Source organism: Poromitra crassiceps (genome assembly GCF_964638095.1).
Source record: "Poromitra crassiceps genome assembly, chromosome: 7".
NCBI classification, from domain to species: domain Eukaryota; kingdom Metazoa; phylum Chordata; class Actinopteri; order Beryciformes; family Melamphaidae; genus Poromitra; species Poromitra crassiceps.
The window spans coordinates 27,096,748-27,112,845 of record NC_139628.1 but is presented as its reverse complement, the minus strand read 5'-3'; the positions used below and the strand labels follow the sequence as shown (position 1 = coordinate 27,112,845).

Here is a 16,098-nt window from a genome sequence, read left to right as displayed (position 1 = left end):
ATATTCATGATACTTCATTTTTAAATCAAATCTGCTTGTTGTCATCAATTTAGACTTAATTGAGTTATGATATCCCAAAATCACCATATCATCACAATATGATCCCACTGACAGACGATAAATCATAATGAAATCAATTGATCGTCCATCAATATTTGCCCCATTTTTGATATTTTATGGATGAAATGGTTAATCGATTAAGCGAAAGAACAGTGAAAATAATCGTTGGTTGCAGCCCGACTTTCTCACTTCACACACGTGTGTGTGTGTGTGTGTGTGTGTGTGTGTGTGTGTGTATGTGTGTGTGTGTGAGAGAGAGATGTGTGTGAGATGTGTGTGTGTGTGTGTGTGTGTGTGTGTGTTCCAGGTGTATGTAGAGTTTGAGTCTGTGGAGGATGCAGACCGGCTCGGGGTTTGGTTCAGCCACCTGCAGCAGCTCCCCGGCTACCAAGTCACCAGGCTGCAGGCTCCACAAGGCTCCTGCACAGCACACGGTAAGCACGTTCAAGTGAAGAAGAAAAATACACTCCCAACAATTTCACACTTGAGACATCAAATGTTATCTCATTTAGTTGAGGAAAACTAATTATTCTATCCCCTGCATGGCTCCACATGAAGTGACAGATAGTTAAACAGATGTACAGTTAGTAGGCACCGATCTGATGAGTCAGACGTGGAAGTCAACTTGCGGGCTGTTGTTTTCAAGTTTTGGTACCAGTGAACCGTTTTATGGTCTCATTTTATGAAATGTCTATGGAAAAAAGAATGGCGGATGAAATCTTCGTTCCTACCCTCACCTAAGGTCATGAATGATGGGTCATGATCGCGGATACAAGATGCCAAAATGGGTTTTCTCAGGAGGGTGGCTGATATCTCTCATCCGTGAGGGACTCGGAGTAGAGCCGCTGCTCCTTTGCGTAGAAACGAGCCAGTTGAGGTGGTGCAGGCATCTTGTAAGGATGCTACCTTATCACCTCCTTAGGGAGGTGTTCCAGGCACGTCCAGATGGGAGGAGACCACGGGGCAGACCAAGAGCTAGGTGGAGAGATTATATCTCCACGCTGGCCTGGGAACATGGATGGATGAAATCCCTTGGTTTGTTTGCCTAAACCGGAAGAGGCGTGACTTCAGAACTAGCTTTTATAAAATAGTGAAAATAGTAAAGTGTTTGTACCGATATCAAACTCAAGGTACAGATTTTCAAAAGGTACCCAGCTATAATCGGTATTGGGCAGGACGTGGTTGCGCTTCAATGTCACGCTGTATTTCATGCTTTCGTCTGAAGAGAAAAACAAAACAGAAATGACACTCGGGGATAATCCGAGTTCATAACTAGAACTAGAGTTCATAAAGACACCATGGAGACTTGAACTAGAGTTCATAAAGCCACCATGGAGACTTGAACTAGAGTTCATAAAGACACCATGGAGACTTGGACATGGGAGGAAGAGATGGCAGGCAGGATCTCTGGAGGACAGATATTTTACACACAATCCAGAAACTCATCAGTCTTTATTGCACAAATGTGTTTCCATCACTATTTATCGAACAGTTCCTTTATCAACAGCAACGGGGGGAAGAAATCCACTTCAACGGAACAATATTGAAGAAATTTGACAAATTTCTGCTGTTTTTACCACGGCGCTGAGCCAGAGGCCCCGCCGGGGTCTTGAGATGGAAAAGTCAGGACAGTCAGTCAGTCACTCACTCACTCAACCAGTCAGTCACTCAGTCAATCAATCAGTCATGGACGTTTAATGAGTTTAGTGGCATGTTCCTTGGGCCGTGGTGAGGGATAGGAAGGTGGTAGAGAGTCAGGATTTGACGGGTGGGTAGGATTAGTGGCTAGAGGCATATGGGTCTGTGGTGCTGTGGTCTAAAAGGTTTGCGCTTGTTAATTCAGCCTTTTCATTGAATCCCCATACTTTAGAAAAGAAAGAAACTTGGATAGAAACCCAGCTACTGTGCCTCTGCGTTTTGTCGCTGTTCAGAGGTCATTAAAGGAGACTCATTGCTTGCTTTATCTACAGCGCCACAACTTCCTCTACAGAATCTGGACCAAATGGAAGCGGTCGCCTGGGCAACCGTCCCAACGGGCGTTGCCATTCCACCAGGGTCTGCTCCTCCATTCTACTTGACACTGAGAGCTCCTCCCTTCTTCTTTGCCACAGCTTCTCCTTCCTTCAACATCCCAGGTATGTGTGTGTGTGTGTGTGTGTGTGTGTGTGTGTGTGTGTGTATTCTGTAGCTTGTAGAGATTAAATGATCAATTTTGGAATTTGGTGCAGTATAAAAATATTAATTTTGAGCCAGATATCAATGAAACACTTGTTAAATGGGGCACCACCTTCCTAGATGAAGGCGACAGACCTTTACTATAATCAGTCATCAATCTAAAGCAGGGGTCGGCATCCTTTTTGACATGAAGTGCCATTTTCAATTTTGCTTGTCAGTCAGTGTGCCGCACCAAGACGAAGGACTTGCACATCAAAATGTAACGTTATTCCTTCCAAAACGAGGACATTGAAATGAATACTATATAAGATACACAGCACGGTCCTTCTCTGTCTTCCGCGCTGGCATTTTTCATCTGCTCTCTGCTGCCCAGAGCCATGTATATATATATATATGTTTTCAGGATATTTAAGAGAGTGGCGTCTTACTAGATTGCTCTGCTGCTGCCATGGAAGGCAACCAATCAGAGGGAGAGAGTGGGTCACTACCGTAAATATCCTAAATAACATGCCGCGCAATTGCAAATGGCTGTGAAGTAGGTCATTTGACAGGGCACTTCAACATTTCAAAAGAAAATCTCAATTGCGCACTTATTGCTATTGTGCGCTGCCGTGCCCGTGGTTAACCCTTTGCGTGACAGAGGTAGCACCCGTGCCATAGGTTGCTGACCCCTGCTCTAAAGGTAATGAGATCTTTCCAATCCAGGGATTACTTGTACTCTGCATAATATAATGAAGGAACACAACAGTGGGGGTCAGTGGTGGCCTAAAGGTTAGAGAATCGAGGTTTGTGACCAGAAGGTCTTCTGTTCAATCCCCGGAACCGGCAGGAAAAAGTAGTGTTTGCTCCTCCCACACACTGAGGTGCCTTTGAGCAAGGCTCTTAACCCCAACCGCTGCTCAGTGGCCAGACTGTGTGGTTGTACTGGGCGTCTTCTGTGTGTGTGTGTGTGTGTACAGGGCTCTCCTGAAAAAGAGAGCATTGCTCTCAGTGAGACTCCCCGTATAAATAAAGGTAATAAAAAATAAATAAATAAACTTCTCTGCTATAAATGAGGATATTTATTATTAACTACTCAATCATAACAATATTCAACTAAATGAGTAAGATAAAGCATATCACCATTTCACCAGATTGAAACACTGAAAGTATACATAGCATGGAATGCAATGAAACCAGAATAAGAATGAAAGAGAAATTGGCAGCAGTACATGGAGGGATTTAAATATAGTAAACCAGAGAGAGGAGGTGTAAGGGTGCAACCAAACTCTAAAAAGCTGAGCATTATCTAGATGATTTAAACGTAAAGGATGGCTTTACCGATTATCAACCCACTTTGTATCATTAATAATCTTGGTAATATAGAGACACTGCGGAGCGCGTCGTCATTCAGAAACCACGCCCAAAACAGGGGAATACACAAACTCCCGTCCAATCCTGGCGTTCCCCTATGTCACGTGCATGGTCGGGTCTTGCACAAAAAGATTGTATATACAGAAGATGAACACTCCAACTTACTTCATTGACGGCAACATCCACATTGTTCTTCTCGCCAATTCTCAATGGCTTCCTTGTTTTCCTCAGGAGTACAAAAAAACTTTAACTGGCGATTTTTTACATTTGTTGTCTGCACAGCCCACCACACAACAGCTTTTAGCTATGTTTAATTCAAGGAAAATGACGCTGGTGTGTGGAAATAAACTGAGCTTTTCCCCCGTGATGGGCGTGGCCTATTTCATGCAGTGTCTCTATAAGCACATGCGCAGTGTTTACCTTCTCTCTCTGTTTACCTCATGGACAAAAATGCTCCTGCTGCTGCCTGCAGAAACACTGACCCTGCCAGCTGCAAGTCATTAAGGCTCGTTAAGGCTCGTTAAGGCTCTCCATGCGATTCTCCTTGGATGTGCACATACTTACAAAATAAAAATAAACAATAACAGCCGCCCTCGGAGCAGATTCCGCGTCTCGAGCAGAACTTCCGCAGTTCCAGAGGAGGAAATGGGAGATCTCTGTGAGGAAAACCACGAGAGAGAAGCTAAACACTGCCCATGTGCTTATATTACAGAAATTATTAATGATTGATGGGTTTATTATCGGTGAAGCCATCCTTTAAGTTTGCATCAATTCTTTACTCTTTCATTTACCGTAAATTCCGGACTATAAGCCGCGGCTTTTTCCCCGTTTTTTGGCCCCTGCGGCTTATCTATGGATTTTTTCAGAAAAAAAAAAAAAAAAAAACGGAATTCTCTCTTCTTTAGCACTCTTTCTAACTATAAATCCACTTCTGTTTTAATTTCCTCTCTTGCCCTCTTTTCACCACACCGCGGACACTGTGTGCACTGTAAAAAAAAACACAGGTGGTGTTGTGTTATGTTGTTTTGTTGAAATGTTAATAAATGGGAGCTTCCTCAAACAGCCATCTCTTTCCCGACAATCCCCTCTGTGCATGAACCCTTACATATGGTAATTAAACATTAAAACACAATTAAAAAAAAAAAAAAAAAAAAAAAAAAAAAACATTAAAACACCCGCGGCTTATAGTCCGGTGCGGCTTATATATGTAACAAACAGGCAATTTTGCTGCTGCGGCTTATACTCCGGTGCGGCTTATAGTGCGGAAATTACGGTAAATATAAATTGACATTACCTTGACTTTGTGTATGCAAAACAGTGATGTATGCCCTTGATTGGTGGAGGATCAGCCACTATAGGAGCCAACTTCAGCCAATTGTAAAATGTCCTATCGACACAGATCAATAAGCCAAAACAATCGACCTCTTCTAGAAAGCCTTCTCCTCGCTCTCTGTCTCTCTCTTATTGTCATTTTCTTCTCTTAGAGTACCTGACAATCACAGGATTGGATGACATTGAGGTAAGTCCATTTCAAATGTTTTGGGTTGTGTGTTACTCCAGAATAGCCAGCCATTTTGGAAATAAAATCAACTGAAATTCGCCCAGCAGCAGCTGTGTTGCTTTTTTGACCTCTTTTTCACAAAACCTGTTGTCAAATTCACCTCCTGATAGAAGCTCCTGAAACATTCAGGACTTTTTTTTTTACTAGCATGTCTACTTCCTCGCAGAAAGCAGTGCTCTCCCCTCCCATTCCTGAAAACTTTCTTGTAATGGCGGAATCCATAATGTGAGCCAGTAAACTTGTTCAATTAGTAAACTTGCTACCTGCTTCTTCACTTGTCATTGTGGTTTATGAAGAGAGTTTGGTACCGGGCTTTTCTCCGTAGGCATGGTTAGCTTAGCTGTTCACGTTTATGTATGTGCTGTTAGGCTTCCAGAGTTCAGTGTTACCAAAACTTAAAATCAAAACGGCTACGCTTTAAAAAAAAATATATATATATATATACGTATATATATATATATATATATATATATATATATATATATATATATATATATATATATATATCCACAATTCTTTTAGATTTTGGTACCAAAACTTAAAATCGAAACGCCTACGCTTTAAAAATACATATATATATATATATCCACAATTCTTTTAGATTTTGGTACCAAAACTTAAAATCGAAACGCCTACGCTTTAAAAATACATATATATGTATATGTCCACAATTCTTTTAAGTTTTGGTGCGAGTCAAATGTTGGTCTCTCGTGATTTCAAATAGCTGAATCGCTTGATTTTTACAAAGTAAAATTATTTTTATAAGCATTTTACGGAATGTTTATGGAAAAAGGAATGGCAGGTGAAATCCCCCTTGCTTCATATGCATAAACCGGAAGTGGGCATGACTTTGGCTCTCTATTTACAGCCAGGTTGTGGTTTCTGTCACCCTCTAGTGGTCAGAAAATGTCACATGTTCATAGTATTCCCATGATGTCACACGCACTGTTTGTGTCATTTGATTGTAATCACCTGTTAACACGTTCACTGCCAACGACGTATTACTCCGTCAAAAAAAATCCAACGGTTCACTGCCAATGACGTATTACTCCGTCAAAAAAATGTTTTTGTTTTTTTTGACCGTGGGATGTGCATCTAACCCTTTTACATCTCTTATATAATTATTGGAACCACCGAACGTTTACAACCCATTCCACCGACCCACTAAGTGGCGACAGTGCTCTCCTGACTAGAGGAAGGCAAGCATTTTCATGAGAATGGCTTCCTCGAAGCCATTCTCATGAAAATGGATTGGCGAAAACGCTTTCGTTTTCGCGCTGATTGCTGGCGGTGCGGGATTGCAAATTTGCATAATAGATTACGGGTGGAACACACTTTGAAACACGCAGCATAAATATGACCAGAATCGCAAAAGCTTCATCAAAGCTCTCAACCAAAACTCCAAGAAACGAGCGAGTCCATCCAGACTTCCTCAAAGAGCGGCCGCGCAGACAGGCACAGCAGCAGCAAAGCAGTGAGACTGGTGACGCGAGGTTACAGCAGCAGCAGCAACGAGCTTGTGACACGCCCGCTGCAGCCAAGAAGAACACACACAGAGGGAGGAGTTGGAAGCAGAGGGGGGTTTCCTGCTGTTATGGAGGAAATTACTGTTCAAAACTATTGTTTAGATGTCTGACGTCTTACTGATGCCAAAAATGAATGGTTAAAGTGACTGTTCTATCGAATTTCACAAAAAGCCGTTTATCTCTGAATAATTTTTCAGATGCTGAAACCATGCTGTATTCAACTGCTAATGCTTACATAACTACTAACTCTACAAACTAACTCTTTTAGACAGAGAAAGCACACATTCTATTAGTTCTTTTGAGATATTGTGTGTTCACAAAATCTTAGCAGAAAAGAATCCTCGGGTCTGAAAGATGAGCCAGAATCCTCAAAAAAACCCTCTGGCAGAACCTACCTACAGTAAAAAAAAAACGGCTGGCAGTGAATGTGTTAATTGATTACAATCAACTGTTAATTGATTACAACCACCAAGATGGCCGTGTTGTGATGTAACAGAATACTATCAATTGCAGTTACCTGCTATCCATCAAAAAGCACCATCGTTGTACCCCACCAAAGGGGGGACTATGGACCGGTCTCCGACTCCGTCCATCCATTAACATTGTGCTGCTAGGGGGCAGTATTGACAATACATGGGACTGACCCTAGGGTGGATCTACATAACTGGTGGGGGACAACACGCTTACTATTCACTCATTTGTTTTAGTTTGATGGTTTTTGCAGCTTTTTGCTCTTCACATCGATTCGGAAACGTCTCATTTAAGTCAAATGAGAGGGAATCGGGCCACTTGGTGCTGCAGTGTGAACGTAACCACTCTTGTCTCCTGCAGACGATGAGCAGCTCCACTCCGCTGCCCAACTGCATCATGATGACCGGTTTGCCGGAGGCAGGCTACGTGCAGGACGATGTGGCCAAGCTGGTGTGGCCGTACCTGGACACACAGGACATTTACTCCTGGTACTACAACGTGCTGGTGCTGCCGCTGCAGAGGAGGGTAAGGGAGGTCGAAAGCCCTACTTATACTCCCAAGTGCAGGCGGACGCAGACAGCTGCAGACACCACTGCAGTCATAAACTTGACTTGACTTGACTTTAATGAAAATGAACTCATGGTTTGTGCAACCGGCCCCAGGCCCATCGGTTGGAATGGCCCAAATGAACAATGATGTATATATGATGTTGATACAGCCTAATCTCCTCTCCTCTCCTCTCCTCTCCTCTCCTCTCCTCTCCTCTCCTCTCCTACAGGCCTTTGTGTATTTCGATGATTGGACTAAGTGCTGTGATTTCGTCCGGTCCCACATTAAAAACCCGGTTTCTGTCCAAGGCTCTGAGCTCACGCTCCACTTTGTCTCGCAGCGCACAAGACTAGGGAGGAGCACACAGGTGTACGTGGAGGTATGGAGACACACACAAACACACATACATTTTGGATGAGTGTGCTAATATGTATAGCCTATATACAGGCACACCTAAACACACACGAACAGGATAACAGTAATCTGTAATCGAATATACTTTATAATATGTTATTACTGTATTGTTTCTTCTACTCTTTGTACAGCTGAATTGGAGTCACCTCAGGGAATGTAAGGTTTCGTGATGAATGTCACCTCGCTGTGACCCTTGTGCTATAACTTACCATGCCAGAGGTCTTGTTATAGAGCCGCTGGATGTATCCTAGATGTTTGAAGAAGCTCTAACTTCTATCTGTTCTCATGTCAGGACATTCTGTCCTTGGAAGATACATAAAAGACTGGTTCAATCTGTTCCTCTTTGAAGACGTGTACAGAGTCTTCTGCTGTGTGCATCTCTTCCTCTCATGAGACTCCTTCTGAGAAATATATATTCCAGTAAGACGGACCTCTGACGGAAATCTGTCCTGGCAGACCAGGTGTTTTCATTGCCGTTTTCATTTCATTGTTCAGCAGTTCATTGTCATATCAACGGGGGTTCTAATAATGTATTTGCCTGGTTGATCAGGACAAGGGCTGCAGCCAATGATTATTTTCATTATCGATTTATCCATTGATGAATTTGGTTTTGTTAATTGATATTAGGGCTGGGCAATATAATCGATACGGCAATATATCGCGATATTTTATTTCCCGATACTGTATCGATACTTGGACGCCAAGTATCGCGATATTATTATTATTATTTTTTTTTGCAGGCCATGCCATGCCAGGCCTCTGCATCTCGTGATTCCCACCCCTAATCGATACTGTATCGATATTTCCCATATCCATGCGTTCAGTAACACTCAACACTCAGTAGTTTTGACTAAATTTGTCCACTAACTTATCAGTATAAAGTGATGTACATATTATTACACTACCTGGGTGGTACACAGTGTGTTGTATCTTTAGCTCTATTATTTAATTTTGAGTAAATTCTGTAGAATATCGCAATATATCGCAATATGTATCGCATGGCAATATATCGTGATACAATCGTATCGTGACCCAAGTATCGTGATACGTATCGTATCGTGAGATCCTTGCCAATACCCAGCCCTAGTTGATAAGCCTGTAAACGGTCAGAAATAATGGATCTGTGACTTCACTTGTGATCTCTTCACAGAACATTATGTACAGAAGCCTGATGAAATTGAGCAACATTGTAAGTGTTTTTTATTGTGTATTTGTTACATTTCTTGAAACATTATTATTTTTCTTCTTCTTTTTACGATAATCGGTATGTGAATGGAAATTGTATGAAACGATTGATGCGTCATGAACAAGTGGTGCAGTCCTGAGTGAAAGAAGCCGTCTTTCGGACACCCAGTCATTAATAGTAGTTCTTGTTTGGTTTCAGCCTCTGGTAAACCTGGACACGCTGAAACTGAGGCTGGTGATTATGTTGATCGCCAAGCCTGATGTGGACCTCATCAAAAGCCTGATGAGCGTCGTGTCGGACTTGGGTCCTATCCGCAACTGCTTGGTGCTCGCCAACCGGGTACAAACGCACCTGCGTTTTCACACATTAACCTGATGCTCTGTCACATTTTATAAACTGCCACTTAAAGTTACTTTGGAAAAATGGCAGATATCTCTACATGTGAAATGCAGTCATAAACAATCACATGAAAAATCACGGTGGCGCAGTGGTAAGCGCTGTCGCCTCACAGCTAGAAGGTCCTGGGTTCGATTCCCACCTGGGACGCTGTGAGCGCTGAAGGAGTGCGTGCCCGTCCGCATGTCCTCGAGTGCCCACCGCCCGGGTGGGGTCGTCAAAAGGGCCTTTCTGTGTGGAGAGTTTGCATGTTCTCCCCGTGCCCCCTGGGGGTTTCTTTCATATAGGAACCCCTCACCAAAACCTGCAATATCCTTGTTGCTGAAGTGGTGCCTCATCTGGTCGTTAGGGGCGCCTGTTCGGATGGAGGGGAACTCGCTGGAATAGCGTGAGCCTCCCACGTGCTATGTCCTACCGGTGAAGCTTCCCCTGTCAGGTGAAAAGAAGCGGCTGGCTAACTGCCCATGTCTCGGAGGAAGCATGGAGCCAGTTTCGGCTCTCCCCAGATCGGCAGAGGGTGGAGCAGCAACCAGGATAAATAAATTAAAATTAGCACTAATGGGGGATAAAAAAAATCGGGGGGGGGGGGAAATATTTAAAAAAAAATCACAAAGTCAACGGAAATTTAGTCTCTGCTGAAAAACAAACCAAGTAGCCCAGTCTGAGTTTCTGGAAGCAATTAGCTATTCATTAGATTTTCTGTTCGTCACTTGCACATTTCCACACAAGGAAATCCCACGGGGGGAAAAAAAGAAAAAGAAATCGCATGCAATTATTTTATTTTCTTCAATAGCCAATTTTTTATTTACAAGAAATCTCCTTGTCTCCATTTTCTCTTGATTACCTTGATACTAATCATCTCGTATCTCTCTCTCGCTCTCTCCCTCTCCTTCTCCCTCCCTGCCCCCAGGTGCTGGTTGAGATGGATGATCTGGATGGTGTGTTGAAGGTTCACAGCACTAACTTCTACACGCAATTTCAGGACCATCGGTACGTGTGTGAGAGAGAGTAGATAGCAAAATGGGAGGCAGGGATGCCCCTTGGAATTGTTGTTCCTGTTTCTGGCTTGACCGCAACAGCGGTGCCAGCCCTATAAACAGGAATTTCGCTGACTGAGTCAGTGAGTGAGTGATGAAGTCACACCATTGGCCGTCCAGAACACGGTCCAGCAGGCTAAATACCCTTGCTGGGCCTTCATCCCCAGGTGAAAACGTTGAATTGCGTCCCAAAGGTTGTTTGTTACTGTTATGTTAGGCAAGTAAAACACTTGCTTAAGGTTAGGGTTAAGCTAAATTCACACTCTTGTAGAAATTTGTGAGCCATTGTGGCAAATAAATGCGAGATGTAATCAGAGAGGGTCCAGAAACCGATCGTTGTCTTTAGTGGTATTTATTGGAAGCATTTAAAACAAGTTCACATGCATCTGACGTTTCTCCTGTCTGGTCAGGAGGAGACGAAGTCTGAAAACATGTTTTCTGACATCACTTATACAGGCAGCAAAACGTATGGCACTTCTGCTGCAGCAAGATAAGAAGGAGACCCTCTCGTTTATCAGATTTGAGCGTTTCCCGTTGCACTGACGTGCTGCAGCAGAGAACTTGAAAAAGGTTTCTCAAAGTGGGGTTCGAGGACCCTAAAAGGGACACCCAAACAACAAGTTAAAACCACATTATGAAGCCTAATCAAAAACATAATAAAATATAGACATTTATGACCAAATTTCCTACGTCGCACACTAGGTGCTCCGAGCTGTTTTTGTTGCTCAGGGACAACCCCTCTAAAATGGCTTTGCTCGCTCGCTCCTCATAGCAGATCACAGAGCAAGAACCTCATTAATGTAAGTTATTTTATCATTGGAAATGTCATTACCTTCAGATCTCATGAATTTCATTTGCATTTCACCTAAAAAAAGATAGGACACTGCTTTCAAGTTGGAAATTTTGAAATTAGATTTGCTAGAAAGATAAACGACATTTCACCTTTTCGCCAACTGGGGCCCTGCTTGATGACATCACTAGGTTAACTGTACAGTACAGTGGAGTACAGGCTATTTAAGTGTTGCTATTAAGTATTTTGAATTGTAACAGGCTCACAGCATATGCTGTTGTGTTTCTGACTTGGATTGTGGTTGTTTTGATTCATCAAAACGCATCAAGCAGCGCCCTAGGTGGTGAAAAGCTCAAATGTTGTTCATCTTTCTAGCAAATCTAGGTAGAGTTCAGAGTTGAAAGCAGTGTCCTTCCTTGTCTGAGGTGAAATGCAAATGAACTGTTTCATGTCCTCTTCAAGTAATTTGATCATTTATTTTGGTGCTGATGCTGTTATGTTGCTACAGGCACTTTTGTTTATTTGAATTTTGTAGATTAGTACTGTATGTCATGATGATGTGACGTTTGTATGTTTTGTAAGTAAAGATTTTCGATTTTGTTTAAATTCCAGATACATTTTTTTTTTTTTTTTTTTTTTTTTTTAACTCAAAGTGTATTCATTTTTCTTTAAAAAACAACAAAAACAAAACATTACACAGTACATAAAACATAAATACGTTGCCAAACCATGAAATTATCTTAAACAAAAATCAGCCAAAGCAGAAAAACAGGTGTCTTAGCACATCTCTGCGTTCATGTGAGTTATTCTTGAAATAAAAGACAGAGCAAAAACAAAAGTATTCGTGGCATAGCCATATAAATAGAGAGGGTCAGTGGGCATATTTTGTTATACTTCAGGGGGGAGACAAACCATCCACATTCCTCATTCTGATGCATATAATAACCACTTTGTCCATCTTGCGATGTACAGGTCATATTTCAGTCTCAATAGAACGGTCAGTCTCTCCATTTCATGAATTTCTTTAATGATTTCAAGCCAGTTGTCTACTGTGGGAGAGTCGGTCTGCACAGATACATTTTCAACATACATGAATGTAACATCAAACACGAGTTTAACACTACAATTTGTTTGAAAAATTGTCAAGAAAAGACCAATTTTATTGGGGGACCCACTCGATTTCCCTGGGACCCACTCAAATGACCACATGTGGGGCCCGGGGGACTCACTACATTCACAACTTATTTACATCACTCATTGATATGCAAATTAACATGTGATGTCATCCGATGACTTCTAGCGACTTTCTGAGCAGCCAATAGCTACTTTCCTTTGAAACGAGGTGGCAACACTGCAGTCCAGCCATATGCTACAGTAGGTCCTGACCTCGTCTTGTTTGTGGAATAAATGTGTGGATATCATCAACCAGCTGAATAATTCTGTTCTCCCCTTACCCCCCCTAGGCCTTTGATTGAAAAATTTAACAGGTGAGTTTGTCCTATCCCAACTGTTCACACCAAAGCTCCATATAGTTAGGCTACACACATGACCTGCTCTATCAAAAATCAGTCACATTTTGAGTTGTATACACTGTTGGAAAGAGGAGAATGTAAGCGTTCTGGTGACATCAACATTATCTTTGTACTCCAAGGTTTGAGTGAGATACACTCCTTTATGCCTTGACTGTTTCAAAACGATGTTTTTAAGAAAAACGGCCTCAAAGATTGACAAAGTAAGCTAGTTCTGCTTGTCACTCTACATTTATGAGCTTCAAAACTATATATTTAACGTTCAGATTTCACAATCATCTTTACACAGAATGAAAGCAAAGGCTTTCTATTGCTAAAATCTGGGGAAACCCCCAAAACAGCCAAAGTCAATATTTTTTCATAAAATCACGTTTTCTACACGGATGGGCCAGTGCTACATGTGACTGATTTGTTCAGAGCAGGTCATCATTACAGTATGCGTCTACAATCACAGTACTCTCGTTTCTGCAGAATGTGGCAACATTTTTAAATGTAATTTCCCATGTATTTATATATTTATATATTTCCCATTTCCCATTTTTATGCTATGTTGTGTTCTGTGTGCGAGCTACTGTAACCTGTCCTAATTTCCCCCCGGGGATCATTAAAGTCTTTCTGATTCTGATTCTGAGAACACCTGCAGTGGTTGAAGCTTGTAAAGTAAAAAGAAACAATCAAACAAATAAACAAAATACTGCCAAAACATGACACTAATAATTGTGATTAATAATTGTGATAACACTGTTTAGTAAAATAACCAGGTTTATTCCTTAAGCCATAATTGTGCAGCTCTACTTTTTGGGGATTTTCACAAGTCTTTTACCATTTAAAAGTTTACTACATACCTTGGTCCTCGTAAAAGCTTAATAATGTGCTATAGTCAAGCCTCCCTGGCCACTAGTGATTCATGTGCGTGTATCATTTCAGGGTTATGGACCTACAAGAGCATCTAGAAAAAAGAGAGAAAGAAGGAAATTGGAAGTCTCAAAACCTTGAGGCCGTCACTGGCGATAAAGCCCAAAGTCCCGGCTCTGAGGCAGACGGCGCCGCTGGATCCACCGTGTCCGGACCCGACCACGCAGCGGCGACCGCCACCGCCGACGGCAAGCCGGGAAGCGATGGCACAGCAGAGGAGGTTAAGCAACCGGGAAGTGAGACCCCTGTGGACGCCGCTGTCACTCCCACAGGAAGTGAGATCACTGTGGACGCCGCTGTCACTCCCACAGGAAGTGAGATCACTGTGGACACCGCTGTCCCTCCCACAGGAAGTGAGATCACTGTGGACACCGCTGTCACTCCCACAGGAAGTGAGATCACTGTGGACGCCGCTGTCACTCCCACAGGAAGTGAGATCACTGTGGACACCGCTGTCACTCCCACAGGAAGTGAGATCTCTGTGGACGCAGGTGTCACTCCCACAGGAAGTGAGATCACTGTGGACGCCGCTGTCACTCCCACAGGAAGTGAGATCTCTGTGGACGCAGGTGTCACTCCCACAGGAAGTGAGATCACTGTGGACGCCACTGTCACTCCCACAGGAAGTGAGATCTCTGTGGACGCCGCTGTCACTCCCACAGGAAGTGAGATCACTGTGGACGCCGCTGTCACTCCCACAGGAAGTGAGATCACTGTGGACGCCGCTGTCGCTCCCACAGGAAGTGAGATCCCTGTGGATGCAGCTGTCACTCCCACAGGAAGTGAGATCACTGTGGACGCCGCTGTCGCTCCCACAGGAAGTGAGATCCCTGTGGATGCAGCTGTCACTCCCACAGGAAGTGAGATCACTGTGGACGCCGCTGTCACTCCCACAGGAAGTGAGATCTCTGTGGACGCCGCTATCGCTCCCACACCAGATAAAGACACGGAGAAAGACGAAGCAAAGGAGCTAGAGGGTTCACCGCATCCTTCTGTTTCTACTGTTGGTTTGATCTCCTCTTCTGCCGACATCGAAAGTGGAAAGGCACCACAAAAAGTGGTGAACATCTTTCTCTCTCCCGGCTCTGAGCCACCAGCGACCGCCACCACCAACAGCAGACCAGGAAGCGATGACGCAGCAGAGGAGGTTAAGCAACCGGGAAGTCAGATCCCTGTGGACGCCGATGTCACTCCCACAGGAAGTGAGATCACTGTGGACGCAGGTGTCGCTCCCACAGGAAGTGAGCCAATCTCTGATCAGTCAGAGACAGAGAAGAAGGAAAAAAGAACCCAAAAAGTGGAGAGGACTGTGAGAAAAGAGGACAAACCAACAACGAGGAGCGGCTCCACCACCAGATCGTCCAAAAGTCAGGCGAAAGAGAAATCGCCAAAGAAAGAGGATATAACGGTTAAAAGATATAGCGCGCGGATGAGGAAGAGCGACACCGCTGCAGCAGCTTCTGAAGAAGCGGTTGGAGAGATGGAGGAGGAGACACTGTCTCCGATAGTAGATTCTGTTAAGGACGAACCAGTTACAGATGCTGTGACCACAACAGAAGGGTCCAGTAGAAGGAGGAGTGGAAGAAGAAAGACAGAGCGCACGACAACTCTGAATCTCACAAAACCGGCTGGAAAAGTAGACGGCGAGCAGCGAACATCTCAGATTTTAGACTCTGTGGAAGACGAGACTGTAAACGATGATGATCTGACCAGCACGGAAAGATCCGACAGGGGAAGAATAGATGGAACAACAAAGCAAGACGCTAAAAATAAGGAGATAAAAATGGCTGTGAAACAGGACACACCGAAAAGAAAGGCAACAGAGCCAGAGGAAGGCAACCGGGGAAAAACACCCAAGAAAGAAGATAAAGCCTCTACAAAAGAAAGCATACCAACAAAGAAGAGTGACAGGTTTGTGAGCAAGGAGGAAGCCACGTATCCGATATTAGATTCTGCGGAGGACGAGAGCGTTACTGATGAACGGGCCGCTACAGAACCGTCTGGAGGAAGAAGGAGGAAGGGAAGACCAAAGAAAGAGGTTAAAGTGACCAAAGAAGACGACACACCAGCGAAGAAGAGCACATCTGAAAAGGCGGTCGGGGAGGAGGAGGCTACAGATCAGATTTTGGATTCCGT

At 43.5% G+C, this 16,098-nt stretch overlaps 1 protein-coding gene across 1 annotated transcript in view; it reads left to right on the top strand.

Moving 5' to 3' along the window:
• LOC310779505 (uncharacterized protein) overlaps window positions 1–16,098 on the top strand; it is a 38,276-nt gene that overhangs the window by 14,692 nt on the left and 7,486 nt on the right. The window contains exons 15-24 of the mRNA XM_083640036.1: window positions 368–494; window positions 2,031–2,195; window positions 5,073–5,107; window positions 7,507–7,671; window positions 7,925–8,074; window positions 9,260–9,298; window positions 9,494–9,634; window positions 10,602–10,681; window positions 12,982–13,005; window positions 13,975–16,098. The exon at window positions 13,975–16,098 is cut by the window's right edge and continues 406 nt beyond it. Coding sequence (XP_083496162.1) covers window positions 368–494; window positions 2,031–2,195; window positions 5,073–5,107; window positions 7,507–7,671; window positions 7,925–8,074; window positions 9,260–9,298; window positions 9,494–9,634; window positions 10,602–10,681; window positions 12,982–13,005; window positions 13,975–16,098 — 3,050 coding nt within the window. The remainder of the gene's footprint in view (window positions 1–367; window positions 495–2,030; window positions 2,196–5,072; window positions 5,108–7,506; window positions 7,672–7,924; window positions 8,075–9,259; window positions 9,299–9,493; window positions 9,635–10,601; window positions 10,682–12,981; window positions 13,006–13,974) is intronic.